Below are 17,735 nucleotides of genomic sequence, written 5' to 3'. Positions count from 1 at the left end.
AACATTATGACTGTGTGAATTGTGATGGGCACAACATTTCATCTTCTGATGAATCAATATTGCCCTCAGCAAAGGATAGTACAGTATGAATACACAGGTTGCAAGGTACTCATTTTGACCCCAAACACATCCATGAGTCATCGCATGATGGCCAAGTGTCTGTGGCTGCTTGGAGTTGGATGTGTTCCCATGGACGTGGAATGCTTCACAGAATACATGCTGCCCGATATATACTCATATTAAGAGTAATATTATGGTCCCATCAGTGTGATAAGTATATATCTGGATGGAGAAACCTGTTTCCAGCACAAACAGTCTCCTACCCACATGTCAGTGATGGCACATAAGTGGTTTGCAGAACAGAGTGAGATTTCTCTTTTCAATTAGCTTCATCCTGCACCAGACCTAAGCCCTATTGAAAGCACACGGGCAAAGACGAAACAGGCCATGCAAGAAAACTGGTCTGATACCATGCCAATGATCCTCGGAAAGTCACCCTAACGGCCTTTGAAGAGATAGCAGAAAATTGGAAATTCATTACGCACCTCGTGGACTCCCTTCCTCACAGATTGCAAACAGTCATTCAAGTTGATGGCCTTTGGTTGGGAAATCAAATGTAAAGAAACCGGATGCTGTGCACTTCTGAGGGCTGAAAATATCTTCATAAGAACTGTGAACTGTCTATTCTATTAATTTTGTGATTTATACATGCTAAACAAATTAACATAGTAATGAAAAAAGAATTGCACGGTGCCAGATAGAAACCAAACCCTGTCACCAGACAGTTGTCTACTAGAGCTCTGACTATGCCACTGAGCTGCAAATGTATTACGCAGCAGTTGTCACATTTGAATATTTCTTACCACCTTTAGATCTGCAGTGCTACACCGGATGTGGCACAATTTTCTTGATTGTTTTAAGAGGGTGTATCCTTACGCTAAGTGTCAAAAATGTATTAATACTTCTACTCCACTTACAATTACAAGTGTTCTCTACTTTTATGAGCAGATTAGTACACCCTGTAACATAATTGGCTCCTGTGTAACATGGAAGATAATTCAAATTTTAACCACAACCATTTTTTGTGATGCCAAATGTACAATGATTACAATAAAACTTGTAATGCAGACAGTGGAAAGTTTTAATCCATTTTAGAGGTATGTTAGACACTGAAGCCTCAAAGAAACCAATCTAGGCATCTGTATTCAAATACAGAGATATGTAAACAGACAGAATATGACACTGCAGCCAGCAATGCCTATATAAGACAGCAAGTGTCTGGCGCAGCATTAGATTGGTTACTGCTGCTACAATAGCTGGTTATCAAGATTTAAGTGAGTCTGAACATGATGTTATTGTCAGTGCAAGAGCAATGAGACGCAGCATCTCCAAGGTAGCGATGAAGCGGGGATTTTCCCGTACGACCATTTCACAAGTATACCATGAATATCAGGAATCCAGTAAAACATCAAATCTCTGACATCGCTGCAGCCAGAAAAGGATCCTGCACGAACAGGACCAACGACAACTAGAGAATCGTTCACTGTCACAGAAATGCAATCCTTCTGCAAATTGCTGCAAATTTCAATGCTGGGCCATCAACAAGTGTCAGTGTGTGAACCATTCAATAAAACATTTGAAGACCTACTCATGTACCATTGATGACTGCACGACACAAAGCTTTATGCCTCACCTGGGCTAGTCAACACCAACATTGGACTGTTGATGACTGGAAACTTGTTGCCTGGTCAGACGAGTCTCATTTAAAATTGTATCGAGCAAATGGATGTGTATGGGTATGGAGACAACCTCATGAATCCATGGGCCCTGCATGTCGGCAGGCGGCTGTTCAAGTTGGTGGAGGCTCTGTAATGGTGTGGGGCTTGTGTTCTTGGAGTGATATGGGACTCCTGATATGTCCAGCCCCCCCCATGAACCATGGACCTTGCCGTTGGTGGGGAGGCTTGCGTGCCTCAGCGTTACAGATGGCCGTACCGTAGGTGCAACCACAACGGAGGGGTATCTGTTGAGAGGCCAGACAAACATGTGGTTCCTGAAGAGGGGCAGCAGCCTTTTCAACAGTTGTAGGGGCAACAGTCTGGATAATTGACTGATATGGCCTTGTAACATTAACCAAAACGGCCTTGCTGTGCTGGTACTGCGAACGACTGAAAGCAAGGGGAAACTACAGCCGTAATTATTCCCGAGGACATGCAGCTTTACTGTACGATTAAATGATGATGGCGCCCTCTTGGGTAAAATATTCCGGAGGTAAAATAGTCCCCCATTCGGATCTCCGGGCGGGGACTACTCAAGAGGACGACGTTATCAAGAGAAAGAAAACTGGCGTTCCACAGATCGGCGCATTGAATGTCAGATCCCTTAATCGGGCAGGTAGGTTAGAAAATTTAAAAAGGGAAATGGATAGGTTAAAGTTAGATATAGTGGGAATTAGTGAAGTTCGGTGGCAGGAGGAACAAGACTTTTGGTCAGGTGATTACAGGGTTATAAATACAAAATCAAATAAGGGTAATGCAGGAGTAGGTTTAATAATGAATAAAAAAATAGGAGTGCGGGTAGCTACTACAAACAGCATAGTGAACGCATTATTGTGGCCAAGATAGACACAAAGCCCATGCCTACTACAGTAGTACAAGTTTATATGCCAACTAGCTCTGCAGATGATGAAGAAATTGATGAAATGTATGACGAGATAAAAGAAATTATTCAGGTAGTGAAGGGAGACGAAAATTTAATAGTCATGGGTGACTGGAATTCGTCAGTAGGAAAAGGGAGAGAAGGAAACATAGTAGGTGAATATGGATTGGGGGGAAGAAATGAAACAGGAAGCCGCCTGGTAGAATTTTGCACAGAGCATAACTTAATCATAGCTAACACTTGGTTCAAGAATCATGAAAGAAGGTTGTATACCTGGAAGAATCCTGGAGATACTAAAAGGTATCAGATAGATTACATAATGGTAAGACAGAGATTTAGGAACCAGGTTTTAAATTGTAAGACATTTCCAGGGGTAGATGTGGATTCTGACCACAATCTATTGGTTATGAACTGCAGATTGAAACTGAAGAAACTGCAAAAAGGCGGGAATTTAAGGAGATGGGACTTGGATAAACTGAAAGAACCAGAGGTTGTAGAGAGTTTCAGGGAGAGCATAAGGGAACAATTGACAGGAATGGGGGAAAGAAATACAGTAGAAGAAGAATGGTTAGCTCTGAGGGATGAAGTAGTGAAGGCAGCAGAGGATCAAGTAGGTAAAAAGATGAGGGCTAATAGAAATCCTTGGGTAACAGAAGAAATATTGAATTTAATTGATGAAAGTAGAAAATATAAAAATGCAGTAAATGAAGCAGGCAAAAAGGAATACAAACGTCTCAAAAATGAGATTGACAGGAAGTGCAAAATGGCTAAGCAGGGATGGCTAGAGTACAAATGTAAGGATGTAGAGGCTTGTCTCACTAGGGGTAAGATAGATACTGCCTACAGGAGAATTAAAGAGGCCTTTGGAGAGAAGAGAACCACTTGTATGAATATCAAGAGCTCAGATGGCAACCCAGTTCTAAGCAAAGAAAGGAAGGCACAAAGGTGGAAGGAGTATATAGAGGGTTTATACAAGGGCGATGTACTTGAGGACAATATTATGGAAATGGAAGAGGATGTAGATGAAGATGAAATGGGAGATAAGATACTGCGTGAAGAATTTGACAGAGCACTGAAAGACCTGAGTCGAAACAAGGCCCCGGGAGTAGACAACATTCCATTAGAACTACTGATGGCCTTGGGAGAGCCAGTCATGACAAAACTCTACCATCTGGTGAGCAAGATGTATGAGACAGGCGAAATACCCACAGACTTCAAGAAGAATATAATAATTCCAATCCCAAAGAAAGCAGGTGTTGACAGATGTGAAAATTTCTGAACTATCAGTTTAATAAGCCTTTGCTGCAGAATACTAACACAAATTATTTACAGATGAATGGAAAAACTGGTAGAAGCCGGCCTCGGGGAAGATCAGTTTGGATTCTGTAGAAATGTTGGAACAAATGAGGCAATACTGACCCTATGACTTATCTCAGAAAATAGATTAAGGAAAGGCAAACCTACGTTTCTAGCATTTGTAGACTTAGAGAAAGCTTTTGACAACGTTAACTGGAATACTCTCTTTCAAATTCTGAAGGTGGCAGGGGTAAAATACAGGGAGCGAAAGGGTATTTACAATTTGTACAGAAACCAGATGGCAGTTATAAGAGTCGAGGGGCATGAAAGGGAAGCAGTGGTTGGGAAAGGAGTGAGACAGGGTTGTAGCGTCTCCCCGATGTTATTCAATCTGTATATTGAGCAAGCAGTAAAGGAAACAAAAGAAAAATTCGGAGTAGGTATTAAAATTCATGGAGAAGAAGTAAAAACTTTGAGGTTTGCCGATGACATTGTAATTCTGTCAGAGACAGCAAAGGACTTGGAAGAGCAGTTGAACGGAATGGACAGTGTCTTTAAAGGAGGATATAAGATGAACATCAACAAAAGCAAAACGAGGATAATGGAATGTAGTCAAATTAAATCGGGTGATGCCGAGGGGATCAGATTAGGAAATGAGACACTTAAAGTAGTAAAGGAGTTTTGCTATTTAGGGAATAAAATAACTGATGATGGTCGAAGTAGAGAGGATATAAAATGTAGACTGGCAATGGCAAGGAAATCGTTTCTGAAGAAGAGAAATTTGTTAACATCGAGTATAGATTTAAGTGTCAGGAAGTAGTTTCTGAAAGTATTTGTATGGAGTGTAGCCATGTATGGATGTGAAACATGGACGATAACCAGTTTGGACAAGAAGAGAATAGAAGGTTTCGAAATGTGGTGCTACAGAAGAATGATGAAGATAAGGTGGGTAGATGACGTAACTAATGAGGAGGTATTGAATAGGATTGGGGAGAAGAGAAGTTTGTGGCACAACTTGACTAGAAGAAGGGATCGGTTGGTGGGACATGTTTTGAGGCATCAAGGGATCACAAATTTAGCATTGGAGGGCAGCGTGGAGGGTAAAAATCGTAGAGGGAGACCAAGAGATCAATACACTAAGCAGATTCAGAAGGATGTAGGTTGCAGTAAGTACTGGGAGATGAAGAAGCTTGCACAGGATAGAGTAGCATGGAGAGCTGCATCAAACCAGTCTCAGGACTGAAGACCACAAAAACGATATGTCCAGCTATGACTCTGACAGGTGACATGTACATAAGCATCCTGTCTAATCACCTGCATCCACTTATGTCCACTGTGCATTCTGACAGACGGGCAATTCCAACAAGACAATGCGACACCCCACACGTCCAGAATTGCTAGTGGGCTCCAGGAACACTCCTCTGAGTTTAAACACTTCTGCTGGCCACCAAACTCCCCAGACATGGACATTTTTGAGCATATCTGGGTTTCCTTGCAACACGCTGTTCAGAAGATATCTCCACCCCCTCGTGCTATTATAGATTTGTGGACAGCCCACCAGGATTCCCAGTGTCAGTTCCCTTCAGCTCTACTTCAGACATTAGTCGAGTTCATGTCACGTCACGATGCGACACTTCTGCATGCTCGCAGGGGCCCTACACGATATTAGGCAGGTATCCCAGTTTCTTTGGCTCTTCAGTGTATATACATTTTGTCCCATAGATCAACGGTGAGGAGATCTGAAGAATGCAGAACGTGCCGTAAAAGAAGAAAATGTAATACAATTTTACATTAAACCCCCAACAGTACCAGTATTTTGACAGCTGTCACCTCTCCCACACCAAATAATCACTCCCAAACAACCTGGCCACCTGAGGATGATATAACTGCAGTGATGAGAATTGCCTTGGCCAGTAGGATGGAGGTCACATGAAGGCCTCCGTGGACAGGCGCTGCAACAAAACGTAAGCACAATCACATTTCTTGGGCCGTATTCTCTAGCACTCTAAGAATCAGCTACATAGGAGCACCTCCCTCTATAGTAACTCAATTTCACCCTCAACTGGAGCACCTGATCCATTTCCTTTGGGACGGCTTCGACCATTTATTATTGTGCCCTGAAATGACAGACATCCTGCCCAAGATCTTCCCACCCCTCTTAAAGTGGTATTCCATTGTCCACCCAATCTACAGCACATCCTGGTCCATCCATATGCCACTCCCATTCCCAATGACTCCTCACATAGGTCATATCCCTGTGGAAGACCTATCCAATTCAGCCACCCAGCCTACTCCAGTCCTGTCAATGCGTACCCTACCCCATCACAGGCAGGGCCTCCTGTGTAAGCAGCCATGTCATTTACCAACTCTGCTGCAATCACTGCACAGCATTTTATACGGGGATGACAACCAACCAGCTGTTCAACAGAATGAATGGCCACTGTTGGCAGTGGCCAAGAACAAGGTTAGTCATCCTGTGACATAAAATGCTGCTGCATACAACATATCCATGCCATCAGGATTCTACCCTTCAGCACCAGCTTTTCTGAACTACACTTGCAACACATCCTTTACTCCCATAATCATACTGGCCTCAATCTCGGCTAACCCACTGTCCCCACACTCAACTCAACAGTCTCCTCTTCCTCTGTCCTATCACTCCTCCTAATCCATCTCCTCCATTTAATCTTCATAAAGCGCCACCCCTTAACAGCTCTGGTATCCAGTACATCACATGCCTAGCCCACGCACCTGCCACCCCTCCCTCCTGCATTCCAAGCCAGCTGCTAGCTACCCTAACCTAACAACTAAATGCTTATTCTATTTGATGAGTGGTCTCCTTTATGCCAGAACTTTCCTTACTATATTTACAAGAAAGAAATACACCAACATTTCTTAAACAGACCCTAAGTAAAATAGTTCCCAGCGAGACGAATTAAGGCAAAGTCTGAAACATTTCAGTTTAAGAGGTAATTCCAAATCTATCAAAGACAAGTAAATGTATAAACACTGGAGTCATAGGATAATTCGTAGACACTTATCAACAAATGGAAAGCAATTTACAGCACACATTTACAGTGATCACATTACTGTTCTGAAGATGTGCACAAGTCAGATTTGACATAACACTCATGTTATTTGATATTATTGTTATTATTAATATATAAATCAGATGACTCTACTATGAAATTTTTCAGTTGTGTAAGAGAAGCTGGCCACCAATAAATTGTTTGGGGTCCCCTCATCTTAATTAGTAATTAGACTTTCTATGGCTGCTGGCAAGTCACTGAAAATGTGTGTTTCTCAATAACGGACACATTTCAGGACCAAATTTACTTTAAACCTTCATGTAGATTATTCTTATTTGTTGCATTGTTTTCATGAAATGAGCTGTTGGTCTAATGGTTCAAATGGCTCTGAGCATTATGTGACTTAACTTCTGAGGTCATCAGTCGCCTAGAACTTAGAACTAATTAAACCTTACTAACCTAAGGACATCACACACATCCATGCCCGAGGCAGGATTCGAACCTCCGACCGCAGCGGTCGCTCGGCTCCAGACTGTAGTGCCTAGAACCGCACGACCACTTCGGCCGGTGAGCTGTTGGTCTACCTATGATCAATTTTATTAATGAATAAATGTACTGTAAAGTAGTAGTTAGTATCCACAGTTCCTTGACCGGACTTCTGTGTGGTGCTCTTGAGTTTACCCCACCAATGAATTGTATTACATGCTTTCGCACTCAGGAAACTTTAACTGACAAGATGTCACAGCCTAAAAAATGATCCCATATGACATCATTGAACTGTAAATAAGGCAAAATCTTTATTACAAATAAAAATTGTTTAAATGCTGCTGCAGTTCTGTGATATGCTCCTCTGATTGAATTTATTGTCAAGTTATAATCCCAAGAATTTAACACTGTCAGCCTCTTCTTGTGGCTGACAATGTGGAAATCTCTTAGAGGTTCTAAACCATGTATAGTGCATCTTTTCAATGTTTAGTGACAAAGAATTGACATGGAACCATTTACTAATGTCCATGGAACATTCATGAACCACATTTTCTAAAACTATATTTGAATATATTTTTGTTGCAACACTAGTATCAACTGCAAAGAGAAAATATTAACATGTGGTAAGGCCACTGATAAAAGATCATTAATATGCATAAGAAAAGGTAAGGGCCTTAACATGGGAACTTGTGGGACACCACGTGTAATTAGTTCACAGTTGGATAATGAATGACAGCTTACCATGGGACTCTCTTCTACTGGGGTCGAGTCCCAGTACTTCCTCAGATTTTTTCTAAGGTTGGGGAGTCTGGTGTAAGGTCCACACAATCCTTGTGAAGCTAAATGAGAATCTACAAGCACTTTAACACAAAAGCAGCAGAATTATCAGGATCAGGCAATAACAGTCGGAGGGATTGGCGACATGCTAATCACATTCACGATTGTAGATTGCTCCTCGTACTGTCTTGTGGGTAGCAGTCTGCCACTTGGAACAGGCCTAAGACCTAAACTGAGTGTGCTGTTTTATGTACTACAATCTCACTGTAAATGTAAATAACCTTTTCAATAATGAAACCCACTAAAAATCCAGACTATGATTAGACAACAGATTGATCACTGGAAGCATCCAATTCCACCTGCCTGCTTTTGACCCACGACGTAATGGTGGTGGTGTGTGTGACATCACTATGGCGCTGTGTTTTTTAGTTGGTTCGTGTTTCTAGATATCGTCCTGTTGCATTTGATGGCACCCTTTGGTGACGGATGATGACATGTTGAGTTTAACGTGGAGCACTGCGTTCATTTGAGTCTTGGTTATCACTATGGTACCATGTGTTTATTTGAGTCTGGGAAGTCAGTGAGTCAGTGCTGTAACAGGGATCTGGAAGTGCCTGTTTTGTTTTCAGCAAGTTATGTTTTTTCCCCAAAGTTTGTGTGTTTGTTAGGTGTGATTAGTTTCGTGTTTGTCATCGTGGGTGTTTTTTTCCCCTGTGTGTGTGTGTGGTGGTGGTTTTTATTTATTTTTTTATTATTTTTTTTTTGGGGGGGGGGGGGGGGGGTTCTTTGGTTTTCAGATAGTTGTGTTCTAGTTTCGGTGATGTTTTGTAAGTTATGCGGATGTGTGAAAGTTTGTGGCTTTTTTATTGGGGGTTTGCCAGCAGGTACTGAAGGCTGCGTTTGAGCTTTAAAGGTCAAAGGAAATGTCTGGTTCTGGATTTCACAACTGCATATGTTGGTTTTTTGGTGTCATGGGCTTCATTTGAGCTATATAGGTCAAATGAAGTGTACGGTTCCTGCTGGTTTTGTGGCTGTAGCAACATGCCGTAAGTTGAGAATTTTTTTTTATAATATTTATTTTGAGATGGTGCTGTGTTTCATATTGTTATATATTTAGTTTATCCCCATCCTAAACCCCCTTCTTCTAGCAGTTGCCCCATTAATTTCATTTTACTATTAGAGTGAGATGTTCTTGTGTCTTTTTTTTTTTTTGTTCATGTTTGTTGGCATGTGTACGTATTGACAACATCGTCACCGTTTTGCATACACTGGAAGTAGGTGTTTCCACCAACTGATGACATTACGGGTCAAGCAGATGGGTGGAATTGGATGTTTCCCTAATGCTGATTATAGGTAGTCAGATGGTCAAGAAGTGTAACATTTTTGAGCATCGTGGCAAAACTGAAATTGGTTGGATGTTTGATGATCTTTCTTTACATCCTTATTTACAGAGAGGCTAAACTTCAGCTTATTTCAACCAATTGGGAAAGTTCCAGTGATCAGCGACTGGTTGCACAAATAACCTTCAATTTTTCAGTAACAGTTGTGAAATGTAAGATCTTGTTTAGCCAGTGTTGCTTCTATATAAGGTTCTTGCAGATATGCTGCTGGATTGCTGTGTTATTGGCAGAATATTTCAATGGGCAATGTTATCAAAATATTGTGCCAATAAGAACCAACAAACTCAAAGCATTCTCACAACGACAGTTATGAAATGCTATATTTTTCAAAAATGGTTCAAATGGCTCTGAGCACTATGGGACTTTACTGCTGGAGTCATCAGTCTCTTAGAACTTAGACCTATTTAAACCTAACTAACCTAAGGACATCACACACATCCATGCCCGAGGCAGGATTCGAACCTGCGACCGTAGCGGTCGCGCAGTTCCAGACTTTAGCGCCTAGAACCGCTCGGCCACTCCAGCCGGCCCTATATTTTTACTGCTAATGCTATAATTTGCTCCTCACCTCTGATTCTATGAATCTCCTTCACTACATTTCACACTGTATGTAAGTTGATGCCTACTATGAAAAGCACTCACTCCAATATCTGTATTACCAAATTCACTGGTTTTGCAGTGTTTAGCACATTATGAATCTGGAATCTGGTTTGAAACATATATATAAAAACACCCTTTCAGAAAAATATAGTTCATGACCATTTTAAATATATGCCTGCAGTATGTTCTCTTCAATAATGCAAAGCCATAGTCCAAATATTTGAAGCTGCTATGTAATCTGTTATGGTACTTGGAATTTAGTTTTTTTTTGTTTAATTGATGTAGCTGAAAATTATTCTTGTGTGTGTCAATATAAAATTTGAAGCAGACATTGTCAAATATTCTGCAGCACTGCTCAAAACAGTTGCTTGGATACAGAAGGTGTGGCACGAGCTGGGTGGGTGGTATCATTATCCATAGTTGTCATTAGCGAAGAAATGAATCTGGTAAATTATGATGTGTAGACTTTTAACTTGTGCATAAAATCTGTATTACTTTCGGACGGATTTACTACCCAGTATAAACACAGGAACACAACATTCCAAAATTACAAAAATCACAGAATAACTTTCTATTCCTTCAGTAGAATGGAATTTTTCAGCCTCATAATACAACAAAGTTCTGTGAACATGACAAAGTAGGCACAGTAATAAAAAAAAAAAAGTAGTGGTATGAAATACAGTAGGGCCTACATACCACAAAACATGGCTTATTTACCAAAAGTTACTGCTGAAAATGCAAGAACTTCTACATGTTTCAGAAAGTACCATATGGCAAATGAAAGTGTTGCTCTGTTGAAGAAAGGATGACAGGAGACTACTCCACTCCTAAAAACACAACATTACCATAATTTTCTTTCTATAGAGACAGACACTTTTTATCAGGATTGCAGCATATTTAGAGTTACAGTTCACTGCAACTCTTAACAGTCTACTGGCAGTAATTTATCAAACAGAAAATTTAGTTTCACAAAAAACACTTACTACCAGAAAAAGAATCTCTTACTACACTGATCCCATCACACAAATTGGAGTCACTGAACCTGCAAGAATCCAAGTGGAACTATCAAAAGTTGAAAATAAGTGACAACTTGTAAAGTAAGCCCACTGAAGTCAAGGTAGTCATATGGAAGAAACTCCTTGTTAAAAAGCTAGTAGAAAAACATGGTCACTTTACTTTTGATTAGGACAGGAACAGCTGCATGACAAGAATATCCACAGTGTTTCAATTTAAACTCTTTTTAGGTAATCACAACATTTCATTAATATACCACTCAGCATCAAAGTAGTCTAGCATTTGCTTGGCTATTCAGCCTGGTGTATCCTTCATCCAAGTACTCCTGCGATTAAGCATTCACCTAATATAGTCTGTCTTTAGAAATTTAAAAATCACTCAGAAATATCAGTTGCACTGTCCGTAAATTTAAGATTCATAGTAATGATACTGGTGACAACTACGACATTTTTGCGTTTTAGCAAAATTATAATGTAGAAATATGTGAGCAGCAAGAAATGCATTATTTAATATCAAACACATTATAAATTCTGTACAAATAGTTATCATTTCAAACAAGTAGATGTACGGTACAATAATCTACATATTAAGGTAATAACTCCATTAGCCGATAAATGAACTGAACTGCACATTACTATGAACAGTGAACAATATCCCTTTGTGTAGGAAACTTCAAGCTGTCAAATACTTCTTCCCATACAACTGTGCTTTCCTATCAAATGATGGACAATGAATTTGGGTATTCGGCTTATAAAACGGATTCATTAGATATTTTATGTATGTTTCATACATCTCCATGAAAAAGTTCTTAATGCCGTCTTCGTTCTTCACGTCGTGAACCATAACAAACCTCATGTGACTTGCAGTAACAAACGCTGACACAAACCACTGATTGAACTTATCAATGGACTTTAAATACATACTGTTTGTCTTCCACATATGTTCATCCACTAAGTCAAGGGCAGCATGCGCAATAAATTGATTGAGATGTCTATGATCTTCTTTCTTGACGTCTTTCGTTGCTGGTGTAAATTCCATTTCAAACACTGGATTGTCCATATGGCCAACTATAACGAAGTAATAACTTCCCGACATCGTTATTTCTGTAAGTTTCAGTTTTTCCTGCGTGTTTGATGTATGTTCCTCCTAGAAAAACCGGATAGGTCTCGCCTTCACCAAGTTATTTATTTCAGCGTCCATGACAGTTCTCAGTCAGCTGGTTGATGTCACAATACGTAATATTGTAGTAATACACATCACGTACAAACTAAACTGATGATTTCTTTGTTCAGAGTCTGCTAAAGTACGACACAGCTTTTATTGGTATTAGATTATACCACCCATCTATTTCCTTAGCACTACATGCACTTCCGTTCCTTCCTAGTTTGTTTATAGGTTTTTGTATCTTTCGCAATTTCGTAGTTCGTACAACCACTGATGGAGAGAAAATCTTTGGTCAGAGTTTGTTTCTTATAACTCCAAGGAGGTTCGCTAAACTCTTGAAGATGTAAACATTGACAGTGTTATACTATCTTTGCGAAATCTTCAATGTGGTGTACGAAATTTAGTTTGAATGATGCAAGGCGGGTGAAATATAGTGCAAAATGACTGTTATTTCGTTTAGGCGACATCATATCCTATTTCCACCACGGTAGCCGTAGAATTACAAAACATCAATGCATATGTTCCGACATTACAAATATCATGAGGTAATCTTGAACCAGAATATCATCAGAATTTTGAAATTACCACTTATTTCATATAGCCAGAGTAGGCTGTCAGAAACGTTAAACAACTTATTGTTGAACATGCCGAAAGTTCCAAACCATACCGCCGTCTTGAAACAGCAGAGACAAAAGCTGAAAGAAAAAGGGAAGAAGTATGTGCCTGGTACAGTTAGCATTAAAGTACTTGGAAGTGGTGCAAAAGGAACGTCGCGGTCATTGTATGTATTCACGGATCAGTCAAGGTACGTAAATATACATATTAAAAATGTAATTCTATGACGTAAAATTGTATCGTGTAATGACTGACTGCCCTTAAAATAAAAGTCTTTTCGTTAGAAACTTGAGTCTCCTGCTAGATCTCGTGATCAAGTGTTGAAAGATGAACAAGGACCAGATTACAAGGGAACATATTAAACTAATTGCTGATCTTAGATTGAGGAGGAGAGAGGGTCACTTTCTAAAGATTTCCCTAGCGAGTGCACCGATTAGGGGATGGGTCAAGCAGTAGGGGGGGGGGGGGGGGGGGGATAATTTTGAGATAGGTTCTAAGTATTTGTGTGGAATGGCAAAGATAGTTTTGAAAACAAACCATGCCGTAGCAGACTCTGTGTTGACTGCTGTGACTGACGACATTTGAACTTGGTTGTCATGAGACTTTATTTGGAGCTAAAATGACATCTTGTGCAGGTTACATGATCACATATCTGTGTGGGGAATCACACTAAGCATAGCCTTGACATCAGCTGGAAATTGGTAGGGCTGACATAAATAATCTTGCAGGGTACGCACTGTCATGAGTGGTGAAATGCCAGTGGCTGCTGCTTGTTCCTTTTTAAGCACTTTGTTGGAAGAAAGAAACCAAGATCTAAGTAGGCCTAGATGTTTTTAGTACAAATTGTCTTTAAAATTCTTCCAGTAAAAATTAATTGCAGTTACTACTAATATCATTTGATTTAAATCCTACTGTGAATTTTTAAGCTGCGGTAGCTGGCTCGTCAAAAATAGTGCTAATAGGCACAGTCTCCCTCCATACCTGATCATAAAATGGACAAATCCCAGAGAACTTTAAACCTTCAAAAGTAATGAATGGAAAACAGAAGAAATGTGGGGTGAAGCTGATTCTAGTGACAAATATGGCATCACCTCTCCCCACCTCACTCAAAGACCCCACCCCACACACACATCAACCACGGGATTTTAAACCTATGTCCATAGACATTGTAACACTCATATTAGTGACAAATGGTGATTCAGAGATGTGACCTACCACTCTTGTCACTTCATTCTCCTCCAGCAGACTCCTTGAGCAATCATTCAGTGGAACTGCACCAGTATTACTGGAGTGTCTCTGAACTGTGACGGCTGTTACTCAACTCAGCGGTCTGCATAACCCTACAAAAAAAACACTGTTATCTCACTGTAAATAACCTACCCACAAATATGTTTATTACCATGCCACCCTCAAAAGTGTATCAGGAGGTGGTCGTCACACTCATTCAAATTGATATTAGAAGGGAATGGGTGCCTCTTCATATAGCGTTAGAAGCAACAGCTATGCAAGTTTATACTATCACTGACATCACCTTCTGTGATATTTAACAACTTCCAGGCTGTAATAGTCCCATAGCCACCATGACGGGTGCTTCAGAATGTCAAGTGGTAGATATATATCCAAAGCCTCCGCATCAGGAATCATTGACAGTGTCTGCAGAGAAGTCTCTGCTACGATCATTCACACTTCGAAAGCAGTGTTCCCACTTTTCACAGACCCTTACTATTGGCTGCCAGTCAGGTGATGTTCCAAAGAAATTGGTCCCCTGCGGGTCCATGGGTTAGAATAGGCCCGAGGTATTCCTGCCTGTCATAAGAGGCGACTAGGAGTCTCACACTTTTCGGCTCTATAAGTTCAGGTCCCATTTTATGGTTTGACCTACCACCTTCCAAAGTCTACAGAATTGTGAGCCATATGGACAAGAATGCTTATGTGGTGTGCGAGTTATCCATAGTGCCCTTAGATTCGATCTCCTGAACCTCTTGTCATGGCTTTGCATCTCTACCATCAATTCAACTCCTTTGGGTGAGGACACTTTCCTGGGTATGTCATCTTCATCTGTTGTCTCCTGTCCTCTTTTGCCTCCATGATGATATTGGGTTTCTCTGCGCCCAGTATCCAACATGGTAGCCAGTCCGTTGTAGTGGGGCTGTCATTCATGTACCCATTTGGTGGTAGCCCCCTGACAACACAGAGATCGCACTGCTGATGCCTGAGCTGTTAACTCCCCATGAATGCCAAGGAGTAGATGCCTGTCTTCCTGGACCATCAGGACTCCAAGCAACGGCCATCATGCTAGGTCACCTTTGCTGTGGCTGGGTGTGGCGCCCGTGGGGAGAGCCTCTGATCAGAGTGGGTGGCATCAGGGCATACTACCTACAATGAAGCGGACTAAGTTATCTCTAGCTGGTGACCATATGGTGCCAGCAGTCTCTAAGAAGGGCAAGACCGAGTACAATGCTGACAGCTTTGACCTTAAATCGTTTCCCTCCATCACTACACCATGGGAGGAACGTAGGGCTACAGAAAGAAGATAGCCATATTCACCTAGGTATTTAGTCTGCAGCAGAATGGACGAGGACTCCTTTCTACCTACGAAGCCTCAATTTTTTGTTGAAAATCTTGACGATAAGTTCGGGGAAGTGACAGCACTGTCAAAGATGAGAAGCGGTGCAGTTTTGATTCAGACAGCATCCCCAGTCTAATTCTGGGCATTACTCGCTTGTGACTGGCTGGGTGATATTCCGGTATCCGTCACTCCCCATAAAAGCCTCAATGTGGTCCAGGGGATTATTTACCATTATGACCGCCTCTTGCAGTCTGACGATGAGCTCCGTGTCAATCTAGAATAGCGGGGTGTTCATTTCATCCGGTGTGTTTACAGGGGACCCAAAGACAGCAGGGTTGCTAGCGGCGCCTTCATCTTGGCCTTTGAGAGTGATTCATTGACTGAAAAGGTCAAGGTGATGATTTACCACTGTGACGTTAAACAATATGTCCCTCGCCCTATGTGGTGCTTTAAATGCTGGAAATTCGGGCAAAAGTCTTCCCACTCCACTTCCAGCACCACATGTCGAGACTGCCGACGTCCACTGCATCCAGAAACTCCATGTGCGCCTCCTCCCACATGTATCACCTGTGGAGAGCAGCACTCCTGCTCGCTAGACTGCACGGTACTCCAAAAGGAGTGGAAAATCATGGAGTACAAGACACTGGACCAGTTGACTTACCAAGAGGCTAAACGTAAATTTGAATGATTTCGCCCCATTTGGTTGACATCTACATATGCTGCAGCTACATTACCATCTCCGTCATAAGTACCAGTTGTACGACACACTGTGCCACAAGCAGTGGGCCTTCCCGGTCTCCAGAATACGTTCGCCCCCTTGGTAGTAGAGGGAAAATCTCCTTCCGTTGCTCCCAAAGTGTCTACTTTGGGAGCAAGGCCCCCTTAACTGAAGGGAGGGACCGATGGCCGTTGTAATCTGGTCCCCTCAACCCTTACAAACCAACCATCAAATGCAGGGGACATCAGTACCCTGCCCCCAGCTGGAGAAGCAAGAGCCTCCTCCGGCTTCTCTTGTGCGGAAGGGTTCCATTGAGACCCTCTCTCCCGAGGTCTCCACTAATCCCAAGGTGGACACTCGCTAGTAGCTAAAGGAGCCAAAAGCTGCTGGTCGAAGAGCTTCACGGTCTTCCTCTGTGCCTGAAGCTACTTCGTAGAAGTCCTCCCAGCAAGCCCCTAAAGAGAAGTGAGAGGGGAAGCAAACAAAGAAGTCTGCCATGAAAAAGTACCCTCTGGTGGCCCCAGCACCACCACTCCATGCCAGTTCTGCACCTGAGGATGAGGTGGAGATCTCAGCACTCCCTGAGGGCCTGGATCTCACTGATGCCTCATCCGCAACAGGAGTGGATACAGATACTCAAGCGGTGGCAGCAAGTGACCCTGATGTGTAACCTGCCTCCTTGTGTACTTCATGCATTCCCAGCCTCACGATAACGTTATCCTCCAGTGGAATTGCTGTGGTTTATTCCACCACCTGGCTGAGCTATGGCATCTGTTAAGCTTTACACCTGCTTTCTGCACTGTCCTCCAGGAAACCTGGTTCCCGGCAATGTGGACCCCTGCCCTCTTCAGGTATAGGGCATATTACAAGCACTGTGGCGACTATAATAGTGTGTCAGGTTTAGTTTGTGTCTATGTCCGGAACTCAGTATGCAGTGAACCTGTGCCCCTTCAAACCCCTCTTGAAGCTGTGGCTGTCAGGATAAGGACTACGCAGGAAATAACTGTCTGCATTGTATATCTTCCTGCAGATAGTGCAGTGCCCCTGAACGCATTGGCCGCACTGATTCAACTGCCTAAACCTTTCCTACGTTTGGTAGATTTTAACAACCATAACCCCATGTGAGGTGGCATCATGCTTTCTGACCGAGGTAGAGATGTCAAAACTTTACTGTCTCAACTCCACCTTTGCCTCTTAAATACTGGGGCCCCCACACATTTCAGTGTGGCTCATGGCACGTACTTGGCCATTGATTTATCCCTCTGCAGCCCAGGACTTTGGCCATTGATTTATCCCTCTGCAGCCCAGGAGTTCTCCCATCTGTCCACTGGAGAGCCCACGATGATTCACGTGGTAGTGACCACTTTCCCATCTTCCTGTCACTCCCCCAGCACTATTCCCCCAGATGT

General features: G+C 42.0%; 1 protein-coding gene across 1 annotated transcript in view; it reads left to right on the top strand.

Annotated features, from left to right (window-relative positions):
* The first annotated feature begins 12,779 nt into the window (after positions 1-12,779).
* Positions 12,780-17,735, top strand: part of LOC124595800 (ribonuclease Z, mitochondrial) — a 137,625-nt gene continuing 132,669 nt past the window's right edge. The window contains exon 1 of the mRNA XM_047134688.1: positions 12,780-13,229. Coding sequence (XP_046990644.1) covers positions 12,937-13,229 — 293 coding nt within the window. The 5' untranslated portion in view covers positions 12,780-12,936. The remainder of the gene's footprint in view (positions 13,230-17,735) is intronic.

Source organism: Schistocerca americana, chromosome 2, assembly GCF_021461395.2.
Source record: "Schistocerca americana isolate TAMUIC-IGC-003095 chromosome 2, iqSchAmer2.1, whole genome shotgun sequence".
Taxonomy (NCBI): Eukaryota; Metazoa; Arthropoda; class Insecta; order Orthoptera; family Acrididae; genus Schistocerca; species Schistocerca americana.
This window is presented reverse-complemented; position numbering and strand designations above follow the sequence as displayed.